The following is a 15,578-nucleotide window of genomic DNA, read 5'->3' as shown; positions in this document are numbered from 1 at the left end:
CCCCATATTTTCACAAAACTATTAAATCACAGAAATCCAGTTAATGTTTTAGAAAGGCCCCGAAACTGGTACGGCACGTTTCAAAGGCCTTACAAAGTTTTTGAAAGGTCTCAAAATATGTTTCCAGGGAATATTTTGTGTTCGTTCGCGCTTTTGATGATCAACAATATATCTTTTCTACTTCTTGTTTGGACTATTGAAAGAGACAATTTAACTATGTATATTGTCCAAGAGGCATTTATATATTCAACAACAAATTAGAATGCTGCCACTTGATGGCTTAAACGCCAAAGGTGCCCACTTGGGATGACTTTTCTAGTCAAAATATCACTGCCGTGTAGTTGTTGTTCCCCAAAGTCTGAATTCAGAGGGAAGACTCAAAAGACATTGTACTTCTCTTCTCTCCATAAATATGTTGAAGATGTCAAGCTGATAGTTGCAGAAGTGAAAATGGAATCTTCACTAAAGGAAAACATGATTCAACAATCATCAAGGCCCAAAAAGGGTGGTTTTAGAACCATGCCCTTCATCATAGGTAAACATTTAAGTAATTTACTATACAATAACTTTGATTTCATTAATTTCCTTTGTTTTTGTTCAAACAGTGAACGAATCATTTGAGAAGGTTGCTGGTTACGGATTGATGCCAAATATGATCTTGTACTTGATGAGTGGTTATCATATAGCGACTGCAAATGGAGCTGCCATGCTGGCCATGTGGTCTGCTGCATCTAACGCCATGGCTATTGTGGGCGCTTTTCTTTCTGATTCATATATTGGCAGATTTTGGGCCATTCTTCTGGGTTCCTTCTCCAGTCTTCTTGTAAGTTCATAATAACATCCTTTCCTTTGATCAACATTTAGGACAAAACATTGGCTAAAACTGATGGATATACAATTATTTTTGAGTAATTAAAGGGATTGTATTCATTCTTGAAACACAACTTAGGATGCAGAGGAATATATAATGTATACATCTGGTCACTGAAATATATAAACTCTAAACCCTATCTAAACCATAAACCCTAGAGTATCAGAATATTAGTTGATAATTGGTGTCATCAACTTGAAAAGAGAAAACAGTGACTATTCCTTGTATGTACTTTTTAATGTTATTGCATTCATACTGTGTCACAGGGCATTGCTCTTCTATGGTTAACAGCCATGATCCCACAGTTGAAGCCTCCTCCCTGTACCCAGTTTAGCAGCAACTGTGAATCAGCAACGCCAGTGCAACTCTTGGTCTTACTAACCTCTTTTGGGCTCATATCGATTGGTGCTGGCTGCATCAGACCATGTTCCATGGCCTTTGGTGCTGATCAATTGGACAAGAAAGACCGTCCCAATAATGAGAGGCTAATACAGAGCTTCTTCAACTGGTACTATGCATCAATAGGTGTTTCAACAATTATGGCATTGACATTAATAATTTATATTCAAGATCAATTGGGTTGGAAAGTGGGTTTTGGTATTCCTGCACTTCTAATGGTGTTTTCAACTGTCATATTCTTGATGGGTTCTAATCTTTATATTAAAGTGAAGGTTGAGAAGAGCTTGTTTACTGGCTTTATTCAAGTGATTGTGGCTGCTTTTAGAAAAAGAAACCTTGATGTATCAGACAATAATCTAGAGTACTACCAGGGCCAAGGTACAAATATCTACATTACTCCAACCGAGAAATTAAGGTACCAAATACTTTAATTACTTTAATTATTTAAAAAAAATGAGAGAAGAAACAACTTTTTAGCTTGCTTTATTGCAAATGCAGGTGTCTTAACAAAGCTTGCCTGATGGAAAATTCTGAGGACTTAAAACCAGATAGAACAGCTTCAAATCCATGGAAACTCTGCAGCATAGACCAAGTAGAATCACTTAAAGCACTTCTAAGAATTATCCCTATGTGGTCCACTAGCATCATTGTTCTAGTTACTTTGAACCAAAATTCATTTGCTGCACTCCAAGCCAAGACTATGGATCGCCATGTCACTTCAAACTTCCAAATTCCAGCTGGATCATTCACAGTGTTTGCCGTAGTCACACTAACAATATGGGTTGCCACATATGACAGAGTAATTGTTCCAATTCTACAAAAATTCACAGGAAATCCATGCGGGTTCAGTCCAAAAATTCGAATGGGAAGTGGGTTGATACTTTCTGCAGTGGCTATGACAGTATCAGCAATGGTGGAGAGCATGAGGAGGAAAACTGCCATATATGAAGGGTTGGTTGATAAGCCTAACATTGTGATGCACATGTCTGCTGTGTGGCTAATACCACAATTTTGCTTGCTTGGGTTGGCTGAGGCTCTGAATGCAATTGGGCAGATAGAGTTTTATTACTCACAGCTTCCTAAGGCCATGTCTAGCATAGCCATAGCTCTTTATACACTCGGAATTGCTTTTGCCGATTTGTTTAATGGTGTTTTAGTGAAAATTGTTGATGGAGTTACAAAGCAAGATGGGAAAGAGAGCTGGCTGTCAAATAACCTGAATAAGGGTCACTTGGATTATTACTATTGGGTTATTACCATGCTATGTGTGGTTAATTTTGGCCTTTTTCTAGTCTGTTGTGGGGCATTTGGACCTTCCAGCGATTGGAAGAAAGTGCCCTCCAAAATAAGACTAGAAAGAAAAGAAGATACATCACCACTAATTTGATATGCTTGTACGTATTTTTTTTTTATAATTGTACTTAAGATACTTGAGATTGATTAATTTAACCTACAATTTTAATGTCCTTTTCATGCATTATACAATGTATTCAAGATCCCAACTTCATGTCTGTTTTATACTCATCCCCAATCTTAAGAACAGTAACATAAACAGTACTTGTAAACAATACTATGCCCATTTATGAATAGTATCATGCATATCTATGAATAATGTCTATAAACAGTACCCTCTAAGTTTGTATATGTGGACAATATTTATAAACAGGACAACGGCTATGTCCACCCACATCTATCAAGCAACTTTGTGAATAGTATCCATAAACAGTCTAATAAACAATCTTATAAACATTATCAAGTCTACCCTTCTATCCCACACATATCAGTTAACCCTAAAAAGTACTTATGTCAACAGTGTTGCTAAACAATATTCGTAAATCATGCTTATGAACAATACCTTAGTATAAAAGTGGATTAAAATTGTATAGCATGATTAAAAAAGTAAATTAATTAGAGCAATACTATGAATATTCATTTTGATTACACAAATAGGTATACGTTATAAATGTTATCACGTAATTAGGTGTTATAGTATCCTTAATTCAAAATCATTCAATCACTTGATGACACACATAAATGTATAATTATTTATGTACTCAAAGTGAGTATAAATAGTTTTAATGAATTAATTAATATCTTAAAAAAATTTTATTTTTACTTCTCATTCGCTGTTATAATGTAATTCTTCTTGTCATAGTAACCGAATTAATGCAATTAAATGTGCTTTCAAAGCTTACCCATATAAATGTGCTTCTAATTTATGCATGCCAACTCCAAATATGGACTACAAAATTCAAATAAGGAAAATAATCTAGCCTACTTGAGTATGTGATGTGTCTCAGCTGTGCTTCCATTTGTAGCCCAAAGACTTTATCTTTATAAATAGTAACAGATTTAATAGTAAATCATCCCCACCACTTACAAAAACTTTTACTTTGACAGTGGTTGCCAGCAGAAGAAATGAAGGATTTGTTACTGGTGGCCCTTTGAATGATACTGATAGAAGACTTTAAATCAGTAACCACAGAGAAATCAAATTGTACCTGCTTAGTCCACAAAAGGTATGCCTGTTGTTTCTTTTAGTGAAAACAGCAGTAATAAGCAAAGCAAATATACCAGTGTTGGCTGTTTATGGTAATCTCCAAAAACAACCCAACAAGAGAAGACCAATTCCATCTGAACTTTGCTTTTATGAGCTCAGAATTTACCCTTTATAAATATATATTCTAATTAGATGGACTTTTTTCTTGTTTAAAACGCCACTCTTTTTGTTTTAGCATGATAAAAGGCCGTCCCAACTGATAGGGGCTGAGGACAAAAACTTTATGTATGTATATTCTTATTCAAAAGGAGAGTCTCTCTATGTAAATACTTCTCCATCTCTAACTTGTTTATGCAGAAAACATGGAGATCTCCTATGATGAGAAACAGAATAAGAAAATTGCCAGTCAAAGCAGAAAGGGCGGCGCCAGGACGATGCCCTTTATAATAGGTGAGCTTTGGTGAATGATATTAACAGTAAGTTCATAAGGGAATATAATGATTTATGAGATGACAGATTTTAATTTATCTGTGTTAAAACATTAATATTGCAGCAAATGAAACGTTTGAGAAGGTAGCAAGTGTGGGGCTTCAAGCCAATATGATATTGTACTTGAAAACCAAATATCACATGTCAAGTGCAGCCGGAGCCACTGTAATATTCCTGTGGTCAGCCATATCAAATTTTATGCCCAGCATTGGAGCTTTCGTTTCTGATTCTTACTTGGGTCGATTTCGGATCATTGCATTGGGAACTCTCATCAGCCTTCTTGTAAGACTCTGATGAATCTGAAATAATGTTAAGTTATATGCTTGATTTATAAACAGTGTAAATTTTTTTTTTTCATTCCAGGGATTGATTGTCCTGTGGATAACAGCCATTGTTCCGGAGGCCACACCGCCTTTTTGCGACTCAACAGTAGAACAGTGTATATCTGCAACGCCGGCCCAGCTGATGCTTCTTTATTCTTCATTTGTTCTGATGGCCATCGGAGCTGGTGGCATTAGGCCATGCTCCTTGGCCTTTGGTGCTGACCAATTACACAATCCTAATAACCCCAACAATGAGAGGCTATTGCAGAGCTTTTTCAATTGGTATTATGCTTCAGTTGGGATCTCAATCATAATTTCAGTGACAATCATAGTTTATATTCAAGATAAAGCTGGCTGGATTGTGGGTTTTGGAGTTCCTGTTGGACTCATGTTCTTGTCCACTGTTCTCTTCTTATTGGGTTCTCCATTATATGTCAAAATTAAGGCGAACAAGAGCTTGTTCACCGGCTTTGTGCAAGTTATATCCGCAGCATGGAAGAACAGACACCTAGCGTTACCACCAAGGGATTCTGATGGATGGTACCACTACCAGAAAGGTTCAGCGTTTACTGTGCCTACAGAAAAATTAAGGTATAGTTCATCTATCACATCAAATTGAATGCATTAATTAAGCTTTGTTGTTACCCCCAATCTGTAGGCTACGATGCATGGAAACGCGCCCCATGGTGTGTTTTTGCGTATCTAAAACATCTTTGTTCACGAAATATTTTGAAACTGGTACAAAACATTTTAACAACTTTTCATAAATATAAAAAAATCAAACGCATTTCTTTTTCATAATTTTTAATCAATTAAAAATCGATTTTATATCCGCTCTTTCATAATTTTAAATCTTAACTCATTTATCTCCTCTCCTTTATGGAATCTAAAACTCTTTTCCTCTCTAACATGTTAAAACTTATCTATTTTTCACCTCCGGCTTCTTTAACTGTTAGCGAACATTTAAAAAATTGGTTTCATCAAATTTGATATAAATTGTTTATTTAATCATTGGTTGTGTTTCCGTGCTACATAATCTATAGGTATGGAATCTGCTTAATTTTATTTTATTTTTCAGGTTTCTAAACAAGGCTTGCATAATCAGAAACCCAGTGAAAGATATGGAGTACTCAAATCAAATTTCATGGAATGTTTGCACAGTGAAGCAAGTAGAGGAGCTGAAAGCAGTGATTAAAGTTTTGCCCATCTGGTCGACCGGCATTATAATCGGAGTGACCATCAGCCAGCAGTCGTTCCCAGTGCTCCAAGCTCTCACCATGGACAAGCACGTGTTCACTGAAAACATAGAATTCCCAGCAGGCTCATTCGGCGTTTTCGGAATCCTCACTTTAACATTATGGGTCGCCATCTACGACCGAATCTTAGTCCCTCTTCTAGCAAAGTTTACAAACCGAACAAAAGGACTTAGCAACAAAGAACGCATTGGCATCGGCCTAGCAATCTCCTGTTTAGCCATGGCAACCTCAGCCCTGGTGGAGAAGAAGCGGCGAGACACAGCAGTCAGAGAGGGCTTGGCGCATAAATTTGGCACAGTGAGCATGTCTGCATTCTGGCTAGTGCCACAGCACTGCCTGGTAGGCTTAGGAGAAGCTTTAAACGCAATTGGGCAAATAGAATTCTACTATTCTCAGTTTCCCAAGAGCATGTCGAGCATCGGAGTGGCTCTTTTGGCCCTCGGAATGGCAGTGGGAAATTTGGTTGGCACACTGATTATATCAGTCTTGGATAATGTGACAAAAAGAGGGGGAAATTTGAGCTGGGTTGCCACTAATCTCAACATGGCTCACTACGATTATTACTACTGGATTCTGTGTTTTTTGAGTGTGATTAATTTGATCTACTATTTAGTGTGTAGTTGGGCATATGGGTCTTGTGATGATATTCAGGATTGGGATGAAGATCAAGGGATGAAAGGAGAAGAATTATCCAGGCTTGATCTTAAGAGTTCTCCTCTTGTTTTCTATTCTGCTTCCAGTGTTTGATTATTTTAATCTTCAACTACTTGTTCTTGCTACAATAATCTACTTAATATCAGTGGATATTAAGTTTCCAATAAAATCTTCTGCCTTTGTTTCTACAGCATAATTAATTCCAGTTTTTGGAATAGATAATAATAAATAATGTTATAATATCCACGTTGTAATTAGGATTGAATTTAAATTGAACTGAGTTTAAGTTTGCTTAAGTTTAAACTCGGTTTGATCTATATAGAATCAAACTCTAACTCGAGTTTATCACATTTTAAGGGAGCCAAACTAGAGATTCAACCTCAAATAGAGTTATAAGTTTGATTTAATACTAAAACGACAATATTTTTATATATATTGGTCAAAACAATTTCGTTTTATATCAAAATTTTCATGTTTACGAGCTTAACTAGCAGAATGCCTCTAAAACTCAAGCTCAAACTAACTCAACTCAAATTCATTCCTAACTACAATAAACAATAATAATAATAATATAACATTAATTTGTATAATAATATAGATAATTAATTAGATTAACTAATTTAGAACAACTTAATCAGATTTTAACTGACACTCCATAGGAGTTTGGTTCGGAAATCCTAAATTGAATTTCTTAAAATTAATAAATTAATAATATATTTGAACTCGAATTCACGCTTTAAACATGTTTGGATTGTCAAGTTCATGAACCTAAAAAATTAGATATGAATTGACTAAACCAATACACATTAAAACAACGTTGTTTTAATATCAAACCGAGCTTAAAGTTTAATTCGAGCTCAAACATTTTTGAGATAAGTCACTCTCAAGCTTGGCTCAACTCCACTTAATTCGAATATAACCCTATTAACAAATAATATCATAAGAATCCGAAAGATATTATTAAAAAAATATAAAAGTTATATAGTTTTGTGGATCGGGTTAACCTGGGGGGTTTTCGGCTGTGCCATGAGTCTTACAATTTTGGCAAGCCGGCCAAACCCGCAAAACCTACATTGTAGCTGATCTTGGCCTAATACAACCCACAAACACAACGGGCCGAATGGAGGCCGACACTGCCGATTGCCGCCTCTAATCCAAACCTTTTGAACATGTTTTATTTCTATTCAATTGTATTTATTTTACATAAATAATCACTCACGGATGAAAGGCAACCAATTTGTTATGCCGGTCATGAACGTTTTTCTGTTGTTTCTCACCAACCATGTTATTATTTCAACTCAACCGGCGGTCAATTTAAAATTATCCAAAATTCGGCAGAACTCAGCTCCTCTGCTTTAAATATCCTCAACACTCTTCAACGTCTTCCACATCTCTCCGTTACCCAGCCTACCGACTCACACCTAGCCTTGATAGGAAATGGCTCCCATTGACGTTGGTGATACCTTACCGGACGGTACTCTGGCCTACTTCGACGACCAAAATGAGTTGCAACAAGTCTCCGTACACTCCCTCGCTGCCGGTAAAAAGGTGGTCCTTTTTGGTGTTCCTGGTGCTTTCACCCCTACTTGCAGGTAAAAGTTTTCCTCTGTCATCGGTTAAGTGGCCCATTTGTTGCCCGATTGAGATCCTCGTAGAAATATTTCATTTGTTTGTTTTGTAGCTTGAAGCATGTTCCTGGCTTCATTGAAAAAGCAGACGAGTTGAAATCCAAGGGCGTCGACGAAATTCTCTGCTTAAGTGGTACATTTTTTAACTGCAAATTTTAAGGCTGCAGATTTTACAAGTATGTCTTCATCATAAAGCTCTGTTTTTTTCTTTAAACTTTTGCAGTTAATGATCCATTTGTGATGAAGGCATGGGCGAAGACATATCCTGAGAACAAGGCGGTTAAGTTCCTTGCCGATGGATCGGCAAATTACACCCACGCTTTGGGTCTTGAGCTTGACCTTAGCGAGAAAGGACTGGGAACTCGTTCCAGGAGATTCGCACTTTTGGTGGATGACTTGAAGGTGAAGGCTGCAAATGTGGAATCTGGTGGAGAATTTACTGTCTCCAGTGCTGACGATATCATCAAGGCTCTTTAAAATTCTAATTATGTGTAAGAGTTACTGTACACAAGTAGCTTTTGAAGATGTCTGTCTGGAAAATCCGTTGCTTGAAATCTGTCATGCTTGTTGAACTAATGGATATGTTTCTCTTTTTTTCGCTTGAAGATGTGTGTCTGGAAAATCCATTGCTTGAGTTGAAACCCTAAATCCATTGTTTCTCTCTACTTACTGTGTCATTTTGTTGAACGATGAGAAACGTTTTTTTTTTTTTTTGTTATACCCAAACATCTATCTGTATTGGTTAAATAAGTAAATTCGATTTACACTGATCAGATCTATAATTACTGTATTAAATAAATAAAAATTTTATACGCAATCTTTTTTTTTTTGAGGTTTTAATTATTATAATAAATTTTTTGTTCGATTGAATTGTCAATTATATTGTAGAGGTGTAAATATTATTTCTTTTAAAATTTACTAAAAGTAAGTGAATATTTTTCCCCGATCTTGTTTCGAACATTATCATATTCATGTTTATATATTTGAAAATATATTAACCCCAATAATTTTTAATGTAGTATTTATATTCTTAATTTATTGTATTATATTCTGATTTTAAGAATGTAACTATTATTTTTTAAATAATTGATAGATATACAAAAATTTCAAAAATAATTTAAATTTTTTAAATTAAAAAACCTTTAAAAATTCATTGACACTTTAGATATTTTCAAAAAATATAATTTGCCCAAAATTTATGATTATACGTCGTTAACATATTAGTAAAATTTTTTATTACATTAAATTGAAATTAAAATAATTAGGTAGCAAAAAATTTAATAAAATTTTGGACATATAATATTTTTTAGTATAAGGATTTTTTTTATTTAAGTAATTTTATAAAAAAAATTAATAGATAAGACTTCTACTATTTCCCCGCTAAATTTATCGTTTTATATCAAATAATATAACATATACTTTTCTAAACTACTTTTTCGTTCACCATGAACCAATTTTAACTTTTAAAAAACACAATATTAATAATAAAAAAACTTAAATCGCAATTAAAAATGGAAAACACAAACTCTTCATTGTAAACCCCATAACAATTAAAAAAAAAAAAAGAGCTCTAAAATAAAAGAATTAATCACTTTATACTAACTTTAGAACTCATTTTCAATGAAATTTGATTAACAATTGAGTGATTTTGGTCGAAAATTCTTTAAGTTCATCGGGTGCTAAGTTTGAATATGGATAGCTTCTAACAAAACATCTTTTATATATAAAAGTTAATTTGTCTAACCTCATTTTACTAGTTATATCATATAATCCTTAAAATATTGATTAATATCATAAACAACCCCATAAATATGATTACTTAATTATTTACTCTAATATTTATGTTGTATGCCAAGCAGAAAACTTGCACGTTCTTCCTTTTGGGAAAGGAGGATTAGAAAAATCTCATTGGTTGCAGCTTTCTCTAGACCTCCTTGGAAAATGTTAAAAAAAAAAAGGCTTGAATGACAAGATCCCTCCATCACCCTAGAATAAAATGAAAGAGGCAATCTCATAATTCTTAGTCTATGAAGGTACGATGTTAAGTGTTCCATTTTTTTTTTACTGTGGCCAAACCTAAACCTGTGCCCTGGTCGGACCACCTGAATCCCTGGAGTGGATATGTTTAATTGAGCAAGTTTGTAGTCTTTGGCTATCATAGGGAAATGGTATTTTAAGGCAGATCAACCAATGTACCACATGAAAATATTTAAAATGAAATATTGCCGTCACATAATTTGAGAGCTTGGCCATGAAATCTTCCTAATCAACACTTGCGTTGATCCCTTTGCCGGCTACTGGCTGCAACAACATACGCTGCTTCATTAACGACAAATCAGAGATTTCTTCATCTTCGGACTCATATGCAGAGCAATTATTTTTTATCGTTATTATTAAGGTCATAATCAAGTTTGGGTTAAGACTAGGTCATACTTTATGGTGGAGGGTCGGCTGTGTTTGCATAAATTTAAGTACCTTAATGATTCATTTATTGTCATTTCTTAAAAGGCCAAAAGGCTTATCCCCACCCAAGATTTAGTGTATTATTAAGGTCAAATTTTTATCTATTAAATTTTAAAAATTTAAAATTTTATTTGTTTATTAAAATTTATTATTATTATTAGAGATAAAAAAATTATTTAATTATTTTGTTTAAAGAAAAAAATTGTTTCTTTTTTATCTTACTTCATAAAATTAATAATTTTTCTCTCAACTTAATTTTAAAAAATTAATTTTTCTCTCTCATCATTTAAGGTTTTCATATTTTATATTATCAGTCGTTCCCTTAAAATTTAAAAATATTATATTTATACTTAAAAAATATTTTTTCTTTTTGATCATCATTTTTTTTTCAACGTGTCATCAATCCTAACACTAACACTTTCTCTCATCTTTTAATGGTTTTTCCGTCTAAAAGTTATCCAAAATTTAGTCAAAATAGTTAGATTTATTACACAAAATCGATGCAATTTGTTACCTCCAACCCTAAGTGTGCGGAACATAGATATTCATTTTATTATTTAAATATTAGATAGCATAGTATAGCATATTTTGAATTTACTGTGGAGATGAAAAGTTTAAGCATGGTGGAGATGGTCCGCTGCACAGAGACGTGGGCAAGGATGGTGTCGAGAGATACTGAAAATCACGTGCATGAATAGAATGAAGACAACTGTTGAGAGTAATATATATATTTATTTATTGCTCTATTTAATATATGTAACGGTCATATTTAATGTATTCAAATTTAAAAAGCATTAATTAATTTGACCAAGTAACTTTCACACCATTTCTTCTTCTGCCTCTGCCTATGTCTATGTATATTTGGTTATTGCCTGTCTGTCTTGCTTTTGCTCCTTCTGCCCAAGCATTAAAAGAAGAGATAAATGTGATGGTAACCCTCTGTATCAATAAAACAAATTCAATCCAATTTACGAAAGGCTAAAAAGACTATTTTTCACTTAAGTTTTACTCTAATCTTAAAAATATGTTTATGATAGATAAAAAATTTAAATACATATTTATCATTAAATTACCATTAAATATAAAGATAAAACTTTTATTTAATAATAATATTAAAAAATATATAATTTTATCTCATTTTTCTTCTTAAATTTTAAAAATTGACATTTTATCTCATTCCCGAACTTTAAAAAGTGACTCTCCCCTCCAAATTCCTAAATTTTTTCTTTACCCTTTCCTTCGGACACCAACCACTGACGTGTTGCGTTGCTGGATGATGGAGTGTCATCCATTCTCTGGACAATGCTCTATAGTCCAAAGATCGCCCTCTGAACGACTTTGTCTTGTTCGTTTGTTGTTGGGTCGTTGTTCATCGGAAAAAAATTGTTAGATTTCCGGTTTGGTATTTTAGGGGGGAAAAGTAAATTTTTCAAAGCTTAATATAGATAAAATTATTAGTTTTTCAAATCAAAGGAAAAATAAGTTATAATTTTAATTATTTTAATATTACTAGTAAAATGATGATTTTACCTCTTAACCCTAATAAAAAATTTGCAAGTAAGAAAACCTAAGTTTTGAATTACATGTTATGATATAAAACTCTCTGTTGTTTGTCTCAGTGCCCTAAAACTAATGGATATTATGTAAAAATAACATTTTGACTACAATAATATGATAAAAATGTTTTATTTATGTATTATTTTTGTCTTATTTATATTTATATTGATTTTATGTCAAACAAATAATTTTGCGGTGGCTATCATATGCTAAGTTTAAAATCAAACATATGCAAGTTACATGTGCAAAAAGACATGATTCTAAAGTGATAGTCAAAATTTATAGTAGGCAAAACATATGAAGTTTGTTAAGTAGAGATCAAATATTTTTGTTTTTGTGTAAAAGAAATTGAATAATCCTAGGAGTAAGTAAAAAATGCAATGGTGCATAGGAGTAAAAACTGGAAGGTAGAAAATTTAAAGAGGAACATGGTGGCAGTTGAAAGAATGTTAAGTTAGGTTGAAGAAATCAACCATGACAATAAATAATGTCAATCAGAAAGCTGGAAATCAGGGAATGAAGGGGCCACAGCTCATAGACACCGTTTGTTAGAGGGCCCCAATTCCTGCATTTCAAAAAATATATATTTTTCTCTATATTTGAATCTTATTGAGAGGGATGGGAAAGTGTAGTGACGCCCTTTGACTGCAGACAAAGCCTCTCTCCTTTCTCTCTCTATTAATTGTTAATTTTCTTTTATTTTCATGTTTTATTGAAATTACAACAGGGAGGTTAATTTATTCATTTTTATATACCATCTTCCCTTCAACTTATTGTTGACACAGACATACAGACACTACTCTCTTTCTATCTTTCTTTCTTGCTCTTATTTTAGAAACATCTTTGTTCTCTTTAACACATCTTTTTGAGTTCTTTAAGATACTATTAGAGTGCTGGAGCTATAAAGCTACTACTGTTTTTAAGAAGTTGTTGTTGTTGTTGTTGTTTAAGAGGATGAGTGCATCGAAGTTCATTAAATGTGTTACAGTTGGAGATGGAGCTGTTGGCAAGACCTGTATGCTCATTTGTTACACCAGCAACAAATTCCCTACCGTATGTCTTTCATGACCCATCTGTCAAAACCCTTTTTTTAAATTAATGTTCATTTAGTAGTTCCATTCATGAAGAGATACTGTAAATGCTCATTCTGCTATTGGTTTAGAGTTGGTGAGCTTCTGACTTAGCTTTTTATTAGCACTAAACTGGGAGTCTTTCTCTCTCTGTCTCATGTATTTGTGCTTTGTTTCTTCCAGGATTATATTCCCACAGTGTTTGATAATTTCAGCGCCAATGTGGCTGTTGATGGGAGCATTGTTAATCTGGGGCTGTGGGATACTGCAGGTATCTGGGTTTATTGGAAGAATAATATGCTTCAAAATTTATTGTTTAAATTAGGGGTAGATAGTGCTTCTAGTCTGACTATTATCCTTTTTTTAATTAATTATAGGCCAGGAAGATTATAGCAGATTGAGGCCACTGAGTTACAGAGGTGCTGACATATTTGTGCTTGCTTTCTCATTAATTAGTAGGGCAAGCTATGAAAATGTTCTTAAGAAGGTAATAGTTCCAATTTTGAAGTCTTTTTTCCCTTTACATTTTTTGTTCTGCCTATTATGTTTCTCTTTTGTTAATGTTTTTATTTTATTTTTTCTGTAAATCATGTTTGAAAAAAGTTGGACATATTTATCTTAATTAAACCCTATATGTTTGTTTGCTTACACTTTTCTCTTGTACTTGCATGAATTTGTAGTTTCTATGGTTGAAGTTTGGTAATTTGAGTCAATTTCATTAAGAAGAAAGCTATTTTCAGAAGTGGCCTTTATAAAATTTCATTTATCTATTCCTGATACTATCCCTTTGATGTTTTTTCCAGTGGATGCCTGAACTTCGCCGATTTGCACCCAATGTTCCAATTGTTCTTGTTGGAACGAAGTTAGGTATGTAAAAGAACTTGTCAAATTAGCTCGAAATATGATGATGCTCATAGAAATAGGATTCCCCTGTAGAGAGTTTATGCTTACATCAAGCGCATTTGTTTTTGGCTGCAACAGATCTTCGCGAGGACAGAGGATATCTATCAGATCATATGGGATCTAACTTCATAACATCTTCTCAGGTATTTATTGTTTACTTTTTTATTATATAATTGTTTATATTGCAAGAAAGTAGCTCAATGAGCTTGTTCTTATAAATAGGGAGAGGAGCTTAGGAAACAAATTGGTGCTGCGGCATATATTGAGTGCAGCTCTAAGACACAGCAGGTAAGCAGAATGCTTTAGTGTCTTCTTAGAAGGATCTATTTCATGTTTCTTTTATTTGATTCACACAGCTTATGTGTTTTCATTTTGCTAATTTTCAGAATGTCAAAGCTATTTTTGACACTGCAATCAAGGTTGTTATTCAACCTCCAAGGAGGAAGGAGATGGCGAGAAAGAAAAGGCATAGACGGTCTGGCTGCTCAATTGTGTAAGTACTTCACCTTTTTCTCCTTAGTGTTCTTTCGTTTTCAAAATGTACTGCCACATAAGAAGGAGAATGAAGTGATAAACAGATGCAAGAAAAAAGTAAGTTGGGCTCCGAAAGGAGTTAAGGATCCCCCACATATGGCAGTAAGGCACCTAGAAAAGACCTTGATTAAAGTTTTTTCCACTAAATCATTGCAGACTGATGGTTAACTGTGATATCTAACATTATCCTTATCAGTAATCGCATGTGAGAATGAATTAGATCAGCTGCTTGAATTTAACACGTATTTGCATAGGCTTTGCTATATGCAAACCAGAATCTGAAGGTTATGTTTGTGGGCTTTTTCTCTTCATGAATTTTCTATATTGTGAAGAAAGTTCCTCTAAGGATTCCTTATTAATTTGTACACCGATGTTGATGCTTTTTGTTGACAGCAGGAGTATTGTCTGTGGAGGTTGTGCTGCTGCTTAAACAATGGTGATAGCGGGCTGCATAGTAATAAAGAACTTTCGACAAGGATGGGTGTTTCGCAGATTAAATATCTACTTTTGTGTGAAGTGTAGCAGCAGTGATATAGTAGTTTGAACTGATAAATAGTTTCTTTTTAAACCTTATAAACTGACATGGAGAAGAGTGGAGGGACTTGTTCATTCTCTCTCTGTTACCAAGTAATTGATCTTGTGGGTTTGGGGTTTCAGCTGATGTCTCCTTTCAAATAAATTTTCTTTAGCTAAGAGGAAAGGATCGTTGTATATGTATATTATCCTCCAATATGTCCACACAAGAGCTAGCTACATATTCATATTTCTCTTCTAGTTGGTGAGAATCCCACATTATTTTGGAGATAAGTTGGGTGCGGTTACGTAAATGTAAGGAAAAACTTCACCTCTTGAACTAGCTTATGGGGTAAGAGAGATCCAATAACACTCGTGAAGACCCAACTATTGGATTTTGGAGAAGAACAAGATACTC

The 15,578-nt window shown here is 33.9% G+C and overlaps 4 protein-coding genes across 5 annotated transcripts; all 4 read left to right on the top strand.

Moving 5' to 3' along the window:
- Positions 1-100: 100 nt before the first annotated feature.
- Positions 101-2,737, top strand: LOC123200857 (protein NRT1/ PTR FAMILY 1.1-like). Its single transcript, XM_044616247.1, has 4 exons — positions 101-535; positions 606-823; positions 1,138-1,685; positions 1,769-2,737. The coding sequence occupies exons 1-4, from the start codon at positions 307-309 to the stop codon at positions 2,655-2,657; spliced, it is 1,884 nt and encodes a 627-aa protein (XP_044472182.1). The 5' UTR covers positions 101-306; the 3' UTR covers positions 2,658-2,737.
- Positions 2,738-4,037: 1,300 nt separating this feature from the next.
- LOC123200410 (protein NRT1/ PTR FAMILY 1.1-like) lies at positions 4,038-6,688 on the top strand. The gene is made up of 4 exons (XM_044615573.1): positions 4,038-4,220; positions 4,324-4,541; positions 4,623-5,173; positions 5,661-6,688. The coding sequence occupies exons 1-4, from the start codon at positions 4,133-4,135 to the stop codon at positions 6,583-6,585; spliced, it is 1,782 nt and encodes a 593-aa protein (XP_044471508.1). The 5' UTR covers positions 4,038-4,132; the 3' UTR covers positions 6,586-6,688.
- A 1,022-nt stretch (positions 6,689-7,710) lies between these two features.
- On the top strand, positions 7,711-8,785 carry LOC123200998 (peroxiredoxin-2-like). The gene is made up of 3 exons (XM_044616438.1): positions 7,711-8,084; positions 8,174-8,253; positions 8,344-8,785. Exons 1-3 carry the CDS (start codon positions 7,930-7,932, stop codon positions 8,595-8,597), a joined length of 489 nt encoding a protein of 162 aa, XP_044472373.1. The 5' UTR covers positions 7,711-7,929; the 3' UTR covers positions 8,598-8,785.
- Positions 8,786-12,861: 4,076 nt separating this feature from the next.
- On the top strand, positions 12,862-15,340 carry LOC123200193 (rac-like GTP-binding protein ARAC7). 2 transcript variants are annotated; one of them, XM_044615339.1, is made up of 8 exons: positions 12,862-13,193; positions 13,394-13,481; positions 13,588-13,697; positions 14,014-14,077; positions 14,192-14,256; positions 14,336-14,401; positions 14,500-14,606; positions 15,044-15,340. In XM_044615339.1, the coding sequence occupies exons 1-8, from the start codon at positions 13,095-13,097 to the stop codon at positions 15,075-15,077; spliced, it is 633 nt and encodes a 210-aa protein (XP_044471274.1). In that variant the 5' UTR covers positions 12,862-13,094; the 3' UTR covers positions 15,078-15,340. The 2 variants fall into 2 exon arrangements, with proteins under 2 accessions (XP_044471274.1, XP_044471273.1); XM_044615338.1 differs by having other exon boundaries at positions 12,871-13,193; positions 15,041-15,340.
- Positions 15,341-15,578: the final 238 nt, after the last annotated feature.

Source organism: Mangifera indica, chromosome 17 (genome assembly GCF_011075055.1).
Source record: "Mangifera indica cultivar Alphonso chromosome 17, CATAS_Mindica_2.1, whole genome shotgun sequence".
In the NCBI taxonomy this organism is placed as follows: Eukaryota; Viridiplantae; Streptophyta; class Magnoliopsida; order Sapindales; family Anacardiaceae; genus Mangifera; species Mangifera indica.
The sequence above is the reverse complement of the archived record's forward strand: the minus strand, read 5'-3'. Positions and strand labels throughout refer to the sequence as shown.